Source organism: Microtus ochrogaster, unplaced genomic scaffold (genome assembly GCF_000317375.1).
Source record: "Microtus ochrogaster isolate Prairie Vole_2 unplaced genomic scaffold, MicOch1.0 UNK9, whole genome shotgun sequence".
NCBI classification, from domain to species: Eukaryota; Metazoa; Chordata; class Mammalia; order Rodentia; family Cricetidae; genus Microtus; species Microtus ochrogaster.
The window spans coordinates 3394723-3413197 of NW_004949107.1; the positions used below are offsets into that span (position 1 = coordinate 3394723).

Here is an 18475-nt window from a genome sequence, read left to right on the forward strand (position 1 = left end):
GAAAGAAAGAAAGAAAGAAAGAAAGAAAGAAAGAAAGAAAGAAAGAAAGAAAGAAAGAAAAAAGATTTGAGATTCCTTCTTCCAAGGTGTCAAACTGACAACTCTCCAGCACACACATTTCCTCTGGGACGTGGTTTGGATCCAATTTATGTTCTCTTTCTGAGAGTAGCTTTCTTCCCTGGGCTCTCACCCCAAGCTAAGTTCCTCTCAATGAATCTCCGGTTTATCTCAGACATTAACTGGGAGTGTGGACAGTAACTTACACTAGGTAATCAACTCTTCAATTGTGTCTTCTTGGTTGAGTCAGGCAGGTTTCCGGAATCCATAACAAGATATATTGAGAGTTTCCCTATGAGACCATTGCATGCCTTGGGGTGTCCCCAGTGATGCTCTCTGACAAAGTTAGGCTGAACAAGCCCTTGGCTTCAGCATCTTTATAATCAGAGACTTAGAAATTGTTCAAAGTAAAAGTAGTAAGGTTGAAATAAGAAGACGAAATTATAGAGAAATGCAGAGCTAGATGAAGGATTGGCTGTGGAGACAAAAACAAAATGTTCAGGTAACTTAATAACCACAGAAGCAGAAAAGTTGACGATTCCATAGCAAATAGCAGTTTCAGTAGTCCTCGATAATCACTATAGTTTTTGCGAGACGCACTGCATTGAGAGTCAAGCTTTCTCTCAAATGTTTACTATAAAGAAACTGTAACGGAGTAACACGATCTTATAATCTAAACATTTAAATAGCCACCTGTCCAAGAAAAATAAATAAACACTACGTGAACTTCTTATTTTTCAGTGACCTTAACTACGTCAGCAAGTCCGGGAGAGGGCGCCAAGGTGGATAAGGGAGCGCCTCCTGGAGAGCGGGAGACTAGGCGAGCGGGAACCTAGGCCAGCGACCCTCGGCCGCCGGCAGCCAAGTCTAGCTACCAAAACACACTGGCACTGGGAGTCCCGCCCTTCTAGAGTTCCGTCCACGCAGTGGCTGTCACTCAGAGGGCACTCTGGACCTTGTTGTCAACAGCCGCCTTTCTTTTCTTCTCTTTCGGGGGGGATGAAACCCAGGAAAAACTACCAAGCCCAGAAGGCACCGCGCACCCCGAGTGGGAGGAGCGATGGGTGAGAGGGCGGGACGAGAAGGCCTTCCGGAAAGGATTCAAATTCCAAGGGCTGAAATCGCGGGAGGAGCTGACTGCTCGGGTTTTTAGGTAGGCGAGGCTTCCTTATCCTTCCCTGACAGGAGCCGGCGTGCTCGATAGCGGTCAGTTCTTCAGTCAGCACCCGTCCTCGCAGCACACAGGGATGCGGCTGCGCTTGGCCCGATGGGGGGGTTGGGCTCCCCTAGAGCTAGTCTAGCCGGGCAGTCCCCTACTCCTAGTGACATTTGACAGGACTGATGGGTGGAGGGGCCGGAGATGGCCCGGAGGTTGCGAGCCCTGCTCGCTCTTTCGGATCGCCCTGGTTTACTTCCCAGCACCCACAGAGGGGGCTCGCCACTGTCTGTTACTCCAGTTCGGGGTTCCGACGCCCACGTTTGGCTTCCGCAGGCACTGCAAGCGTGTTGTGCTCAGACTCACATGCAGGCAAAACACCCGTACACATAAAAATAAATCTCGGAAAGGTGGGTGGAAGGGCTGACTGAATTGTTCGCCGAGGTTGGTTCAAAAAGAAGAGGAATAATTTCCCAAGCAGCCAATAGAAGTAGTTTAGAAGATTCCTACTGAGATTTTGGGGACTATGACCAAGGAACCACAGAATATTCACCTGTAAAACTTCTCCCTCTTACAAGAGGGAATTCTTTTGACAGAAGGCAGCATTTCGTTTCTAATGAAAAGCTGGGAGAAGCAGCAAAAATTTGAATTTACTGTAACCTCCTAAGAGGAGTTTCTTTTCACAATTGCTGCTTTGGCTTTAGTTTGTGTCAGTGGGGAGATGGGAGAAGATTCGTGGCAAACATTTGATCTTGTGTTTTTTTTATCTTGTTTTGTCCACCACGCTGCTTTCTGTCTTGTAAAACCATCTAATGGAAGTCCCCTCTTTAATACAGCCCCTGCTCAAGGTGATGTACCCAGCCGTGCTTTCAAAAGCTTGCACTGTGATCTTGGAGAGTATTAATTAGCTGAAATCAGGCCTTGAAATCATATGCTGTTCCTAGCTGAATTATGAACTATTTGATTGTAGGTATCACTCCCTGATAGATTCAGGGACAGTCATCCTTAGCTCAAAATCATTCACGTACGATAGATTCATCTCTAAAACCCTACCCTTAAAGTTTAATTGAATATACAAACTTGTGCAACTGTAACCAGGATTTCCTTCTTGTCCGTTTTAGGTAAGCTTATGTCAAGAGCAAGCACCTGTCCACCACATCCAAGTAATAAAATGGTTGCTATATAAATGACTGAAAGTCCAGCTGGTTTGTGATTGAGTCTGGTGAAGAGGTCAGTGGTAAAGCATTAGTTCACACACGCATACTTTCAAAAAAATATTTGAAGTCGTCCTTAAAGTAGCCATTATTACAAAACTCAGTAAATACATAATGCGGAGAATCATTTCCTGTTTTTAAAGATAAGGCTTCCTGGGAGTAGTAAGAAACAGAATATGTCGAAGTAACCATATTTCCTAAAAAACGTTCAAACAGAAGGGAGCATGTTTATTGTCTCCCACGTACAATTGAAGTGTGCAGCCACTGGTTTTCTTCACGCCACCTTTCCAGCTTCACGGAATACGGGAGAAACACAGGCAGTGTGTTTCTCGCAGACCGAGAGGCTGAAGTTAAGAAATAGGAAGTTCTTTAAATCCCAAAACTTCCTGACTCAGGATGTGTGGTTTGATCTGAAAAGACTGAACGCATTTAAACTTTGCCCTGTAGGTTACCTATGAAGACAGTTGGCTAAAATATCAAACTATGAAGGAAACGTCCCCCAAGAACAGTCATCTGACAGTTCCGAGTCCAGAATGGATGCCGCTGACACTGAACAGGCAAGAACAGCGAGTCATGGTAGTTTTGTTGACCTGCTGCCTCCGGAAGTCACTTGTAAAATCTTCAGCCAGTTAGACATTCAGAGTCTGTGCAGAGCTTCCGAGACGTGCCAGAGTTGGAATCACACGATAATAAACAATGATGCCTTGTGGAAGCCTCACTGCTTGACCGCGAGAGCTGTGTGCCCGAGAGAAATCAACAGTGACATCGAACACAATTACACCTGGCGGGTAAGTTTCACTTCACCGTGTGTTGTGGTTTTGAGAGGGCGGTTGTAGCACAATTAGGAGAACTCTAGAATTCTGCCTGGAGTAATGTGACTATAGAGGAGTAGAGTTGAATCATTTCTCTCTCTCTACTGGACATAATCCCCAAGCTGTCTTCCACAGCTCTGTATCTCTCTCAGATCTTGAAGTCAAGAACTTCCCTTGTTGGGGGGGAAGTAAAGAAGTCCATTTCTTTTATTCCACTTTATGAAAACAGTACATATATTTGTACTAGCTAGCCACTCTGCCAGAGTTTTGAGCGATGGTATCTCCCCTTTCAGGAGATAATCAAAAGAAATTACCAGAAGAGTAAAGTGAAACGCGCGTGGCTCAGTGGAAGATACAGCAACGTACGTTCTCCTCTGAACCTGCCGAAAAGATTCATGTACCCAATGGATGGGGATACATGGGGAGAGATTCTAGATGCAGAACTGAAAAGATAAGTTGAAGAATCTCAGTAGACCTCATGGCTTTGATCGCACATAACTAAAATGACTTGAACTTCAAGAGACCTTTTAAAATCTGATAATGTTTTTCTCAGTTTTTTAAAAAAAAATCTAGCATTTAAAAGAAAACTGAGTTGACCATGAAGCTTTGTTTGTATTTTGCACTTTAGCTAAAGTTTTTTCAGGTTTTATGCAGTGATAAATCTTGAAATGTTATTTTTAAAAAAAAGATAGCATGATAGAATGATTTTGAAATGTGCTGTTTCATGTATTTGTGTTAGATTGTTGTATTACTTTAAGTGATAGAATTGACTGTTATTTTCTATTTAATCCTTCAAGAAACTTACTTAAGGATTTATTATAAATCAGTATAGATATAGACTTGTCTGGCTTATATCAAGCGAGAGTAGTTGCAATATATGTAGATTAGTAATAATAACTCTATGGTAACAGTTTTCAATTCAGTGGAACAGACTGAATTGTCAAATAGTGAAAGCTAATTTAAAATGTGTTGAACTTAAGGTTTATTTAAACTTGATCTGGTCTTGAGATGAAACTCAAATTAAGCTTTACATTATTTTTCTACAAACCTAAAATTGGTCTCAGAAATTGAGACTGTGTTTGAAAAGCTGCAGAACACTTAAGGACTATTAGAACCACCAAAGGTGGTCTACCTTAGTCAACTACATCCGACATCCTGATCGCGCCACCTAGTGGACTCCTAGATGTTTGTCCTTTCTTTTTTTATTTATTTATTTATTAAAGATTTCTGTCTCTTCCCCGCCACCGCCTCCCATTTCCCTCCCCCTCCCCCAATCAAGTCCCCCTCCCTCGTCAGCCCAAAGAGCAATCAGGGTTCCCTACCCTGTGGGAAGTCCAAGGACCACCCACCTCCATCCAGGTCTAGTAAGTTGAGCATCCAAACTGCCTAGGCTCCCACAAAGCCAGTACGTGTAGTAGGATCAAAAACCCATTGCCATTATTCTTGAGTTCTCAGTAGTCCTCATTGTCTACTATGTTCAGCGAGTCCAGCATGTCTTTTCCAAGCCCTATTTGATCTTGTTAAAGTGTATCTTTGCAAGAAGGAGCCTTTTTTTCAACTTTGTTTCTCTTTTTTAATAAAAGGAGAATGTGTAGCAGCATTGCCTCTAACAGGTTGTAACACTTGAATCTGTAAGCCATAGTAAAATGTGTCTACAGATATCATCAGGTGCATGGAGTTTTCTATAGTTATTATGCTTTAACTTTCTGTTGCTGTTCTGTTTCTACCTGCTAGGACTAGACTGATTTAGTCCTGCTCTCTATGGACTATTTGAATGTGTGAAGACAGCCGGCCTGTCTCTTCCTACTGTCTTCTCCCCTCTTTCTGAGAGCCACATGTCATACTTTGTAGGCCAAGCAGCACAGTCTGCTGCTCATGCCTCTTAACAAATGTGTGATTGGGGAGGAAGATAGCCTGCTGATTAGGAAGAGATAATGGAAAAGCACTTTGAAATCTTGAAAACCCTGGAAGGGAATCAGTAAAGCACTTAACTGCATGCCGGCTGCATGTATATGCGGGTATTGTGAGCCATGTCCTGTGACGAGCCTTCTGACTTTAGCATCTCTGCTAGTAAAGAATGGCCCAACCAGGAGGAATCATCCTCCTCACTCATGGCGCCCTCTCTGTCAGCCTCCGTGTTGAGGCTCAGAGTGGAACGTGAATGAAACTGCCTCTTTCTTAAGCTGGAAGACAGAAGGGATGGCACCGTTTCCTACCACACAGAGAAGAGGGCCCTCAGTCAGAGAGCACCCAGCCAGCAGAAACAAAGGAAGCGGGAGACAGGGTGATGGTAACAGCTGACTCGGTCAGTACCCTTGTCTAAAGAGCGTAAATTGCACTAGAAACCCTGCCCTACCATAGGGCTTTCTTACTGTTGGACAAGTGTGTGACACTTGTGGTTTACCTTAGTGTCTTAGTTTTGTACTCGGAACCCTACCTGAGGGGCTCCCTTTGCCTATTTTTCAAGGATGTGATCCTTGTGGTTTCGTTAACATCTTTGTTTTAGAGATCTCCGCCCTTGCTTTGACTCCTTCCTTAGTCCTATGATTTTGTGTCCCTTGCCTCAGATGTCCCCAGCATTCATTTCTTTCTCCAACTTCTATAACTTGTTCTTCCCACAAAAAGTTGAAACTGCTGCTAAGATACAAGTAAATTACTTCCTAATGTGTTTGATACGTGTTTGTCCTTGACTTATCTGGCACTCAGTTCTTGCCGTTCTTGGGCTGGAGGCAAGCATCTCATTTCTCTTCGCACACTCCAGCCAGTCTCTGAGTTTCCTTCGGAGACCGACCGTCCTAAAAGATGCTGCTGTTCGCGGAGGTCAGACTGTTGTCCTCTTCTTCACTCTGAACAGCTACTCCCCATCCTCACTGCCATTGTTGGCGCTTCTGGTGCCTGGATTCCTGACTCCACGTCACACTTGCCCATGCTCTTCCAGACGCGCCTGTGCCAACCTGTTGGCATCGCGGCTGAGTCGCTAATACTGGAGCCAGAGCTCATTAAAGCAGCAGATCAGTTACTCCTTTGGCCCCTGCCCTGGAGCGTGGCCAGGGCTCGAGGTATCTCACCCCGTTTCTGCTTCCCTCATCCTGCAACCATCCGTCCAAAGATCAGCTCTTCCTGCTTTAGTTGTCTGAATATTGGAGCAGCCCAGCTCCGTGTTTTCTCTCTCCCTTACTTCTTACCCTTATTTGAAGTTGACACGGCTAAGACACCCTGCTGTACTCCTTCCTCTCCCTGCTGATAGATCAGCCTTCCTAAGAGCCCTCAGACTAGCGTGTCACCTCTAACTTGGGTCATTTGCTACGTTCAGGTAGAGAATGGCTCTAAAAAGGGAGGCCCTTAACAACGCACCCTGGCCTAGCCCTGTAGCCTTTGCTCATATAGTTCTCCATTCTGTGTCTTTCAGTTCAGTCAGACCGAATAGCATCTGCAGCTGCCCGGCCATGCTTGCTCCCTTATGTCTGCCCCGCCGTACAGGTCATGTGATAGACACACTTACAGGGTTGTCCTTCCTCCACCATCAGCTCTTGACTTGGCAGAGTTTTCACCTCTAGCCCACCCGTACCTGCATTGTTCTGGATTAAATTATTCTAAAGTTCGTATATATTTTTCTTTATGACATTCTCCTCAAAAGCTATCACACTATGTTAAGTTGTGTGTCTACCTGCCCCTATGAATTGTGAATTTCTTAGTGACAGGAACTTTATTTTAATTTATTAAAATTTTTTAGTAACAGCTGGGCAATGGTGATACATGTCCCAGCACTCAGGAGCGAGAGGTAGGCGGATCTCTCTGAGTTTGAGGTCAGCCTGGTCTACAAGAGTTCGAGGACAGGCTCCAAAGCTACAGAGAAACCCTGTCTCTAAAAACAAAACAAAACAAAAAAATCTTAGTAACTTATATCATATTCAGAATGTACAAAAATGTATTATTGTGATAATATAAAATGTTTTATTTTAGCAACAAATTATGATTAGTGGATAAGACTGTATTAAAATGCAAAATATATTTGTGCAATGTATAAGCTACTTATGTTAATGTTAAATTATACATGATTGTTTAGTCATCAAAGGTGTGTGTGTAACTTAAAGTGTTTTGCTATATTTTTAATAAGCACTTGAAAATAAATTCAGTTTTTTAAAACATCACATCTCATTATCTTCTGTTCTTAGCCACCCCAGTGAATTTCTAGTATTTCCTTTGCAAGGTAAGTGAATAAATAAACCTCAAGTTTTTTCTCTTTTGTTCAAACCATTCTTTTTATAAAAAGGAACACTTTGGAACTTGAGTGATGAGTTGTGTGGTAAGGGCTTAAAGGGAATACTCATTTATCAAGCCAAACCATTTGGGAACATGAGTGGGTGGAGCCAATGGAAGGAAGGAGTGTCCTCATTAATAGATAAAATGTCACGGTGGCTGTCCCTGCTGTGTGACGGGGGCAAGATTAGTAAAAAGAAGTTTAAAGTTTTTCCCAATGTTTTTTTCAAAATCATAATCAGTTTGATTTACTATTTAAAAATAAACTTAGAAACCTTTCTCTTGTTATTTCTGGTAACCCAGTCTTGGAAAATTATCAGAAAAAAATGCATAGGAACTATAGACCTTAAGACTTGTATATGTATAAACCTAATTTGAAAAATATAGCATACCCCAATCATTTTAATTCCCCTTTTTCTGTGATTTTGTGTTACCCGTTGTCTGACATAAAATGTTCTAACATTGTTGGCAAAGCTAAGTTGAGTCACAACATCAAGACAAATGAGAAGAAAGTGCATGAAGTGGACCCATGTAGTTTTCTTTAACATCAAGTCAAAATCTCTAAGATGCCAAACATATGAAATTAGGCCTATTGTGAGCAAAGTTGGTTATGTACAGTAGCCAACATTCCTTGGATGCCTGCCCCGTACCAGTGCTGAGCTTGTGGGTGGGTGGGTGCCTCTACCCCCCCTGTCACTTTATGAACTAAGATCTGAAATAAAAACGGTCTTGCAGCATGGCCATTGCCACTATAAGAGTGTGTAACGCATGGTGAGTGGCCAACTGAGTTTAGATGATTTGTGTAGTGCTGCTCAAGTGGGTTTTAATACTTCAAGATGAAAGACCAAGAATGTTGTAGTCCCCTTATACTCTGAAAACTTTCCATCCCATGGAAGAGCAAATATATGTATATGATTACATCTGTATGTATGTAATATGTGATATAGATCTCATATCTATAAGATGATGACTATATATGCATCTATATTTTTTATAATTCTGGCTGAAGCATTTTTCAAAACTGGTACTTCTCCCCTAAATAGTTCAGTGTGGATCTCCTGAGGACACTCTCGTTTGTATATGCACTATCACTATATCTAAAAGTACTCATTCTTACTATCTAGCTTACAATTTATTTAAAAGTTCCCAGTGGCCCCCAAAAATTCTTTTGTGTGTGTGTGTGTGTTCAAATAAGACTGTGCGTGTGGGTATCTCTCTCATCTCTCAACCTCTCTCATGTTCCCTCCAGCCCTTCTCTCTCTCTCTCTCTCTCTCTCTCTCTCTCTCTCTCTCTCTCTCTCACACACACACACACACACACACACACACACACACACACACACGTCTACATAGGGTGTCTAGATGGTATCAGAGAACCCATAGTGGTAACTGGTCCCCTGGAAGCTTCAGGACCTCCCGAGGCCAGACGTCTTAGTAAGACATCGAAATGCCAATGACAGAAGAATAAATCTGATTTTAATGATTTCTTAGAGGGACACAGAGCATGGAATATTTTTTAGTGTCTCCAGTGTACAATTTTTTTATTGAAATAACATTTTTTCGTTTATTTTACACACTAACTAGTTTCTCCTCCTTCCTCTCCTCCTGCCCCCTCCCCTTTCCCACCTACCCCCTCCCCATCTGCTCCTCCACCATCTCCATTCAGAAAAGTGCAGACTTCCCATGGGCTTGCACAAAGCATGGTGCATCAAGTTGGGGCATGACTGTGCTCCTCCTTTTTGTCGAGGTAATCGGGCATGGACAACAGGTTACCAAAAGCCAGCTAAGCGCCAGGAGGTGGTCCTGTCCTCACTGTTAGAAGCCTTACTAAGAGACCAAGCTACAGGATTGCCACACACCTGCACAGGGCCTTGTCAGTCCCATGCAGGCTCCCTAACTGTTGGTCCAGCATCCTTGAGCTCCCATAGAGCTCAGGTGATCTGTGGGTTCTCCTGTCATGACCCCCTGGGTGGTACAATCTCTCCTCCCTTTCTTCTGCAAGACTCTCAGAGCTCAATGCAGTGCTTGTCTGCGGATCTCTGCCTCTGCTTCCATCAGTTACTGGATAGAGCATCTCTGATGGCGATTAGGGAAGTCACCAATCTGCTTACAGTAAATGGTCAGTTCAGGCGCTCTCTCAACACTTGCTAGAAGTCTTAGTTGGAGATCATCCTTGTGCATTCCTGGGGGTGTCCCTGAAGCTAGGTTTCTCCCTAACCCCAAAATGCCCCCATTAGGATGTCTCTTGTTACTCTCCCCCTCCAGCCTGCCTCCTGAACCCAGCCCACCCAACCTGCTCCCTGCAGTTCCCATCCCTTCATCCCCCCATCCCCACTCCTGGTTTACCCAGGAGATCTTTTCTACTTCCCCTTCCCAGGAAAATCCATGTATCCTCTTTGGGCCATCCTTGTTATCTAGACTCTCTAGGGCCATAGATTGCAGTTTGGTTATCCTATACTTTACTCCTAATAACCACTCATGAGTGAATGTATACCATGTTTGCCTTTCTGGGTCTGGGTTGCCTCACTCAGGATGATTTTTTTTTCTAGTTCCATCCATTTGCTTGCAAATTCCATGAGGTCATTAATTTTTACAGCTGAGTTGCACTCCACTGTGTAAAGGTACCACATTTTCCTTATCTGCTCCTTGGTTGGGGGGCATCTAGGTCACTTCCAGGTTCTCACTATTGTGAGTAATGATGTTCTGAACATAGCTGAGAAAATGTTCTTGTGGTATGGGTCTATGTCATACATCCCCCCACACTGGCGTATCTGGAGCTGCCTTTTCCGTTATGATAGATTGAAACTCTCTGAAACCAGGAACCAAAGTAAATCTCCCCTTCCTTATACTGATTGTTCTCTGCCAGGTGTTGTGGTCACCAAAAAAAGTGCAACTAATATAGAAAGAATCCTGGACCTCCCCAGCAGTCTTCAAATTGGAGAAAGGGAGGCAGGTGAGTTATGCCAGGGAAATAGTGCCAATTGGCTATTGCTAGCTAAGAAATCGGAAGGGGGACTGATTAAATAATTTTATATTAAGAAGGAATTGAATGGATTGGATCCAGGTAGCTCAACAATGGCTGTCTCACACGGGAGCAGCCAAGAAGCCAGTAGTTGCTCAGTTCCTAAGGATAGGTGTCTCGGCAGTCCCAATCTGGCAAGAAAGGCCTGGCAGATTCCAGAAGAGCTGCTGGTCATCAGTCATGGGAAACCCATATTAGAAGCCGATTCTGATATCAGCGAAGTAGGATAGCTGGACTAGTCCACAAGAGTGAGGACAAGCAGGTAAAATTTCCTTCTTCCATGTTGTTTTATCCGGGAGGCCACTAGATGGCGCTCACATTTAGGGTGGGTCTTTACATTTCAAATAATTTTACGGAAAAAAAGACCTTCACAGCAGTGCCCAGAAAGTTGCATTTTAGTTGATTCCAGGTCCAGTCAAGTTGACAACCAAGACTGGCCATCTTGGGGACTTTCTCAAGGAATGAGGGCTGTCTCTGTAAACTTTAAAAAGAGAACGGACTCTGCCGAGGAACGTAGTCTTGCTCACATCTTGAGACCCAATTCAGACTTACAATCTCCAACGCTGGAAGAAAGTAGATTTGCATCATCGTAAACCACATACTGTGGTAATTTCTTAAAAGAGCAATAGAAGAAAAGCAGCAGAGCCAGGGGGGCCATGGCACACACAGCTCCTCTAATAGACTAGCAGTGGAGATCAAGTCGAGTCTCCCTGTCACCCTAGCTCTGGGTATCCTACACAGCCCACAGCTGATGGCTGATGACCCGCAGCGGCCATTCAGGCCTCGGTGCACGGGTGAGAGATGCCACTGCCAAGACAGTCCATCACCCCCCCCACACCTTCCATCTGATGGGGGACTTCAGCCAATCACATGCTGCTTAAGGTGTGTTCCCCCTGGGGCCACACTTAACAGATACAAATATCCACATGCCCTTGCTCCTCCTCTCTTTTGGTTCCCTGCGCTCCTGGTGTTCGCGGGATCTTTGGTCGTGTAAGTTTTCCCTCAATTATTAAAAACTAAAGCTTTTATATTGAGTTGGTCTGGTTATTTATCAATCGACGACATCCCTTCATCCATCAGCCTGTGAAACCCAAGTGTTGAAATAAGAGCGGCAGAGCTGCGTCCCCAGCACCCGGCCGCCTGCACGGCTAGCTTTATACCCGAAATAATTACACAGAAACTGTATTCTTTTAAACACCGCTTGGCCCATTACATCTAGCCTTTTCTAGGCTAACTCTCACACCTGGACTAGCCCATTTCTAATATCCATGTAGCTCACGAGCTGGCTTAACAGGAATGATCTTAACCTGCATCTGCCTGGAGTGGGAGAACCATGGCGACTCACTGACTCAACTTCTTTCTCCCAGCATCCTGTTCTGTTTTCTCCACCCTCCTAAGGGTTGGCCTATCAAGGGGCCTAGGCAGTTTCTTTATTCCTTAACCAATGAAATCAACAGATTGACATAACACTCCCACATCACCCAAGTCCAAGCCATAGTTCTGCCCTGCTGCAAGAAGGCGTCTACAGAGCCTGCTATATCTCTGGAACAACCACAACACAAAGGCAGGTCTGATGGGAAGATGCTTTTTAAAAGTGGATTCCCAAAGAAAAGATGGTGGAGTCGATGCGTTTGCCTGAGAACGCGGAACTAGAGACGTGTTGGGGAAGGGTACGGGAGAGCATGGCCCCAGCAGATAAAAACGTGCCATTAGAAAATGCCAGCATGTAGAATGGAGCCGCCCCTGCTGCTCACCATGCTGGGAGGAGAACACAGGCCACAGTGCTGCCTGAGGCCCACTTGGAGGGGAATGGAGGAATAGAGAGTGGGAGGATGGGAGCATTGAAGACATGGGGGACATCATGGAGCCACTACAACTGCAGCCCGGCTGCTCGCCCTTCCGGGAAGATGGGAGATGAGTTTGAGGCACTGCACACAAGCTGCAAACAGTGCCTGGTGAGCTTCTGGTCAGCCAGCACCATAGGTAGGTGTTGGCGGCCGGGAGCTGATCTTATCCTCAGGTGCACTGAGGAACCGAAAGACCACCCTGACTGGGCAACAGCAGGCTATCCGAGATGAATCTGGGCAATGATCCAGGATTTATGCTGCTTCAGAAGCTAGAAACCTTGAACTCATTGTAGTGAGTATTTGCACTAAAGCTGATCAAAACTATACCATGTGGCATGCTGCAGTTTGCAATGCCACTTTAACGCATAAGCATGAGATAGAGAAGTGGGGAAGATGGAGGAACAGAGCAGTGGGTGGGAGGTAGAGAGAGGCAGAACAGAGGTAATAGGTGTTGGAGAAGGCTGCAACAGATCAGGGTTCATTACGTGGAAATTGTGAATAATCAATAAAAATAATACATTGAAAAAAAGAGCAGTAGAAAACAAATACAGTAAATTTTATAGAAAGTACATATAAAATAAAAGAAGTATACTCGTCTTAAGTAAACAGCTTAAATTTTCACCTTTTGTACATTAATCCAGATGTATCTAGCTCAGGCTATGGAAAATACATAAAGTTGGTTCTCTCCTTCAGCTTCCCAGGTCACAACCCCTATAAGAAGAAACGGTGTTTAAATCTGCTTACATATAGCGCTTTGACAAGTGTGTGGGACTTTCCCTCCCATTCAGTAGTCCTGTAGACACTACCTGTGCCCTACAATTATGCTATGCTACCAACCAACAGTTAACGTGGACTCCATGAATTAAGAGTACACTCTCACAAGAGCATTTTACAGAACCCAGGAGAGTGGCTTCTGTGCAAATGCCAGTTTGTTATGAAGGAATCCACTCAAGAACAAGGAGATGGAGAGTGGCATAGCGTAAGGGAGGAGGACTCTAGTGGCATCCACACTGTTCACACAAAAAGACAGCTCTGACCTTCACAGGAATAAGAGTTTATTCTAGAGTCAAATATGAGTGACCATGGCTTAGGCATATGAACTGAAGTTAGCCCCAAAACTGTGCTACAGTGTTGTAGCACATACATAAATTTTTACTGCAAAAGAACAAAGTCACAAATCAAGAATTTTTTTCAAATACATTGGTAGAAACACCAGGTAGGTTATGAGGTGTTGGGTAATAACCCAAGGATAGATATTAGGGTTCAAGCTGAAGATCAGAAATGTAAAGCAGCCAAGCCACTAGAGAGCTCTTATCTCTACGAAAGCTTCAGACTGAAAGAGAGAGAGTTCCTGTCTCATCCTGTCTTTTATTCCTCTCTAGTGCTGGGATTAAAGGCATGCACTACCGCCACCTGGCCTCTGTGGGTAACTAATATGGCTGCTGGGATTAAAGGTGTACACCACCACTGCCTGGCCTGCATGACTGCCTAGTGTGGCTAGCTTTGCACTCTGATCTTCGGGCAAGCTTTATTTGTTAAATCACACAAAATATCACTAGAATGAGGATTACAGGAAGGTAGAGAAATCTCTATTATGGGCATTGGATTTTGTCAGAGGACATTCTTAGACTATTAGGCTCACAGACACCAGAGGTCTTTTCAGAAGGTGATGTGATAGACACACTATTTCTATTTAGCAAAACAATAGTAATAGCCTACCTAGTAGGGTCTATACCCTGCCCCGGACACAGACATATGACCAAGTATAGTACCGAACATGAATTTTCTCCTGTGCAGTGGACCCCAGAAAGCCAATGGTTACACCCATGATAGTCATATCACTACTTCACCGGTAGATTCTTATTACCCTCCCAGCTCTTTGGTTACTTTCTGTTTTAATATAAGATCTTACTAAGTTTCCCATCCCATCTGACTCCTGTATTTTAGAAAAATGAATGTGTTTGACAGGTTAGGTCTTCTTCATGCTATCACAAAATACCTGCCAAGACAACTTAGAAGAAGGGTTTGTTGTTGTTGTTTGCAAATTCCAAGGTTTCAGTCCACCATGTTTAATGAGGGGGGTGAACCAGGGCAAGGTAAATTACGGCACACAGGAATCTGTGCAGAGTGGAAATAAGGGGAGGCCAAGATATAGCTCCCCAAAGACATAACCACATTGACCTACTTCCTCCAGCTAGCAGAGTTATACCAGCTTCTGATATGGGAAGTTCTTCTGTATATGTGTGTCTGTTATTGATTAATGAATAAAGCTGTTTGGGCCAATAGACCGGCAAAATATAGCGAGGTGGGAAGTCCAAACAAAGATACAGGGAGAGAGAAGAGTCAGGGAGACACCATGTAGCAGCCCAAGAAGAGAGATGCCAGCAGCAGCCTAAGGAGAAAGATGCCAGAATAGAGACAACATCACAGTCATGTGGCAACACACAGATCAGAAGAAATGGGTTAATTTATAAGAGAGAGATAGCCAGTAATTTCCTGGGCCATTGGTCAAACAATTATATTTAATATATTAGCCTCTGAATGATTATTTTCTAAGTTGATGCTGAGACCCAGTGGGCAGGAGAGAAGCCAGACCTGCGGGACCAGACAAGACAGAGAAGAGCTTCCAGCCGCAGTCTCCCGGCAATCTTGAATCTAGCATGGGTTAAGTTATCCATTCATTTAATCAGAGCTATCATGAATTAATTAGCTCTCAAAATCCGCTCTATGAACATATTTATAGATGTGTTAAATGTGTTAAACTGATCTTCTCGGCTTTGGCATCTCTCAGTTTAGTCAAGTTGGCATTATTAACCGCTACAGTTTAGCAACGTTGTGTCCCATGGCACAAGCAATAGCACAGTTGGAGCTGAGCTGAGGTTTGGAAAATAAGCAGTATTAACTATTGAAGGGACCTACATTTCACACGGGGTTTTGGGCTCAAATATATATATATACTAGATAGGTAGTTGTGAGGTAGGGAAGCCTATTTGGAGGCTTGAAATTATTCCAGACAATAAATGGTAGAAAACACAGAAACAGAAATCTATAAGAAGGATGATCTTAACATGCATTAAGATTGGGTAACTAATGAGCTCAAGGAGATCATGTAATGGAGGGATGTGCTAGCAGAAAGCTAAACCTGTTTTATGGGTCTATTTCCTCATTTTCTTTTCTCACCTAGAATAACCCTCTAACTAAATGTTAGCGTATGTGGACACTTTGTCTATAATTCAAGCACTCTGAAAAAGAAAGAGAAATCTGTAGCTAGAATCAGAGTCTGTTCTTGCAAGGACGGAACATTCAGAATGACATGTGCCTGGCTTACCAAATGATTTGCTGATCCCCTTAAAGAATGCCACACAGTGCTCAGCACTGGGCTTCGCGGCTCACATGGTGGACCCACAGAGGTAGCAATAGCTCCATTAACATTGGAAAGCAGAAGCCAGGGCTGTTGTCCCTGTATGTGAGCTCTATATCCACCGCTGTGACCACCTCATTCATGTTCCCTTTGTGCTACTGCTGTGGGAATTTCAGACAAGGGCCGACTCACACAACAGGCCAAATGATTCGGGGGTGGAAGCTTCTGGGGACATTAGGATATGACACACACATGTCTTCACACTTTCCACCCATTCCCTGATGTCCATGCATATGCTTCTTCCCTAGAAGCCCTTGGCTCTGATCCTTCAGTCTGAACAATTAGAGACCATTCACTACCATTCATGAGTTCAGAACTATGTTATCACCTTGGCTCGCTGCTCCACCCAAGATGGAGGACCCCATACACTGCTCAAAGCACTGCCAGGGGACGGTGCCCTTAGTTATTCTTTCTAGGGCAACTCTTGTTAGATTTTAATGGGAGTCTCCTCGCCCGGTCTCTACTTCCTTGCACTTTTGTCTGTTTTAGTCATGGCCTTTCCCTTTCTCAATAAGCTTCTTTCATACCTTATCCTACCTTGGAATCACCTCCTCTAAGAGTCCAGCTGGCATTCTTGTCCATCTAGAGACATGACATTGAGCGGAAGGGAGGAAGAGCACAGGTAGGCTGAGACGTTACATGGAATGTTGTGGTAATTATTTTATTCAGGGGGCAGTGATAAGAAAACTGAAAGGGGAACTCAGCTTGAATGATGATGAAAAGCTCAGGATGGAAGAGCTAGCTCTCCCCAACCTTGAGAATTTTTGAAAAATCTGTGCTAACTCCACACTTCTCATGGAACATTGTATAGGCACAATATCATTTTATTTGAGTGCTGGGGGGAAAGAACAGCTCTACAAGGCTTGCTACGGAGAATATTAAATAAACGGGAGATTAAAATTATACACCCAGGAAACATGAGAGGAGAGTGAAGGCAAAACACAGTGCCAACTGAGAATTCGGAATCCGGCCTTGAATTCCATCTCCATCACCCCGGTTGCAGGATCTTGGCCAGTCAGATTCACCTTGATGATCCGTGGTGTCCTCATCTGCCCAACCATAATAAAAAGGGTTAGTGTGAGTATGAAATAAAACAATACTTAAAACAACATATCTGATATAGTTCTTGGTCCAGGCTACATAGCCTGTAAATAGCCGTCAAAAATCTCAGGAAAACATGACGTTCTTCAAGTGATAATAATTGTGGGTGTTCTCCCCAAGAAGACTTGCCAGCAATTCTATGCCTATACAAACTATACCATCTTTACCCTTGCCAACAAACCATCCAAGTCACAATTTTTTTTTTTTTTTTTTTTTTTTTTTTTTTTTTTGAGTCAGCTTTTCTCTGTAGCTTTGGAATCTGCCCTGGAACTAACTCGTGTAGTCCAGGCTGGCCTCAAATTTACAGAGATCCACCTGCTTCTACCTCCCAAGTGCTGGGATTAAAAGCGTGTGCCACCACTGCCTAGCTAACAAATAGTTCTTAAGAAGGCAGGCAGATTGAAAGCCGAGCATTGTGGCTCAGGCCTTTAATCCCAGCACTTGGGAGGCAGAGGCAGGCGGATCTCTGTGAGTTTGAGGCCAGCCTGGTCTACAGAGCGAGTTCCAGGTCAGGCTCCGCTACACAGAGAAACCCTGTCTAGAAAAATAAAAAATAATAATAATATTAAAAGAAGAAAAGAAGGTAGCCTGGGTCCCTCTCCATTCTCTCACACATAAATACAACATTGTTATATTTCAAGTGCCACCTACAGATAAACTTTGAAAAGGGGCATATTTACCAAACACATAGGTACGTAGTATTTTGACCCTACACATGCCTGCCACCTGACACATTGATGCTGAGCACTTAGGATCATCCTGTTCACTGCTCACTTAAATCTACGCCTGTGCCACGACCAGACTGCGGAGGACCTCAAAGTTGTTTAGCTTCTATTCAAGTGCAGTTGGAGGAAACTTGCATTTACAGCCTTGACTTTGGGGCTTCTATTCACAACTGTGTAATAGCAACCACAATCACATTGGTGCCATAAGCACGCATAACAAAGAGACACGCATAACAACAGGAAGCACTACACAGGTAAAACATATGAGACCCCCGTAGGCTTTTAGATTTCACCCCAGAACCCATATCTAAGCACCTACATCTTGGTCCCCTTTGCTAAGATCTCAGTTTCCATTCTCCAGATAGCAATTCAAGGTAAGGGATGTCTCTCGCTGCCTTTGAGCTTGGCATAGCCATGCAGTCAGTCAACAAAGACTCAGTTCTCCCTAGAAGAGACATCTTTCATTTGGTCCCTACCATTTATTTAAGCCTATTTAAATGAATCAAAGCATGTCATATGTAAGCAAACAACCCCTCAATCCTATACGCTACTGCTCTATGTAGAAAGTAGCGTATAGGATTGGGGGTTGGGATTGTTTTCTTACATATGACATGCTGATGAACAATTCACTCAAGAAACAACAGTGACTTAGACCAGACAAGGTCTGTAAGGGTCCATTTAGACTATATGTTGGCGGCAGTCTTACTAGGATGCACTAAGCAATCCACACGTCTCCATCTTCCTTCCTCAGCAAATGGCTCCACTTTTCATCCAATAATTAAGATAACATGCAAGAATCACCGTCCATTTGTCTTTCTCCTCACTCATGCCTCGCACATGACTCACTGTGTCCTGTTAAT

The 18475-nt window shown here is 43.8% G+C and overlaps 1 protein-coding gene across 1 annotated transcript; it reads left to right on the forward strand.

The window, feature by feature from the left end:
* The first annotated feature begins 1156 nt into the window (after positions 1 to 1156).
* Positions 1157 to 3757, forward strand: Fbxo48 (F-box protein 48). The gene is made up of 4 exons (XM_005366480.3): positions 1157 to 1210; positions 2335 to 2443; positions 2875 to 3215; positions 3533 to 3757. The coding sequence occupies exons 3-4, from the start codon at positions 2961 to 2963 to the stop codon at positions 3692 to 3694; spliced, it is 417 nt and encodes a 138-aa protein (XP_005366537.2). The 5' UTR covers positions 1157 to 1210; positions 2335 to 2443; positions 2875 to 2960; the 3' UTR covers positions 3695 to 3757.
* The last annotated feature ends 14718 nt before the right edge of the window (positions 3758 to 18475 follow it).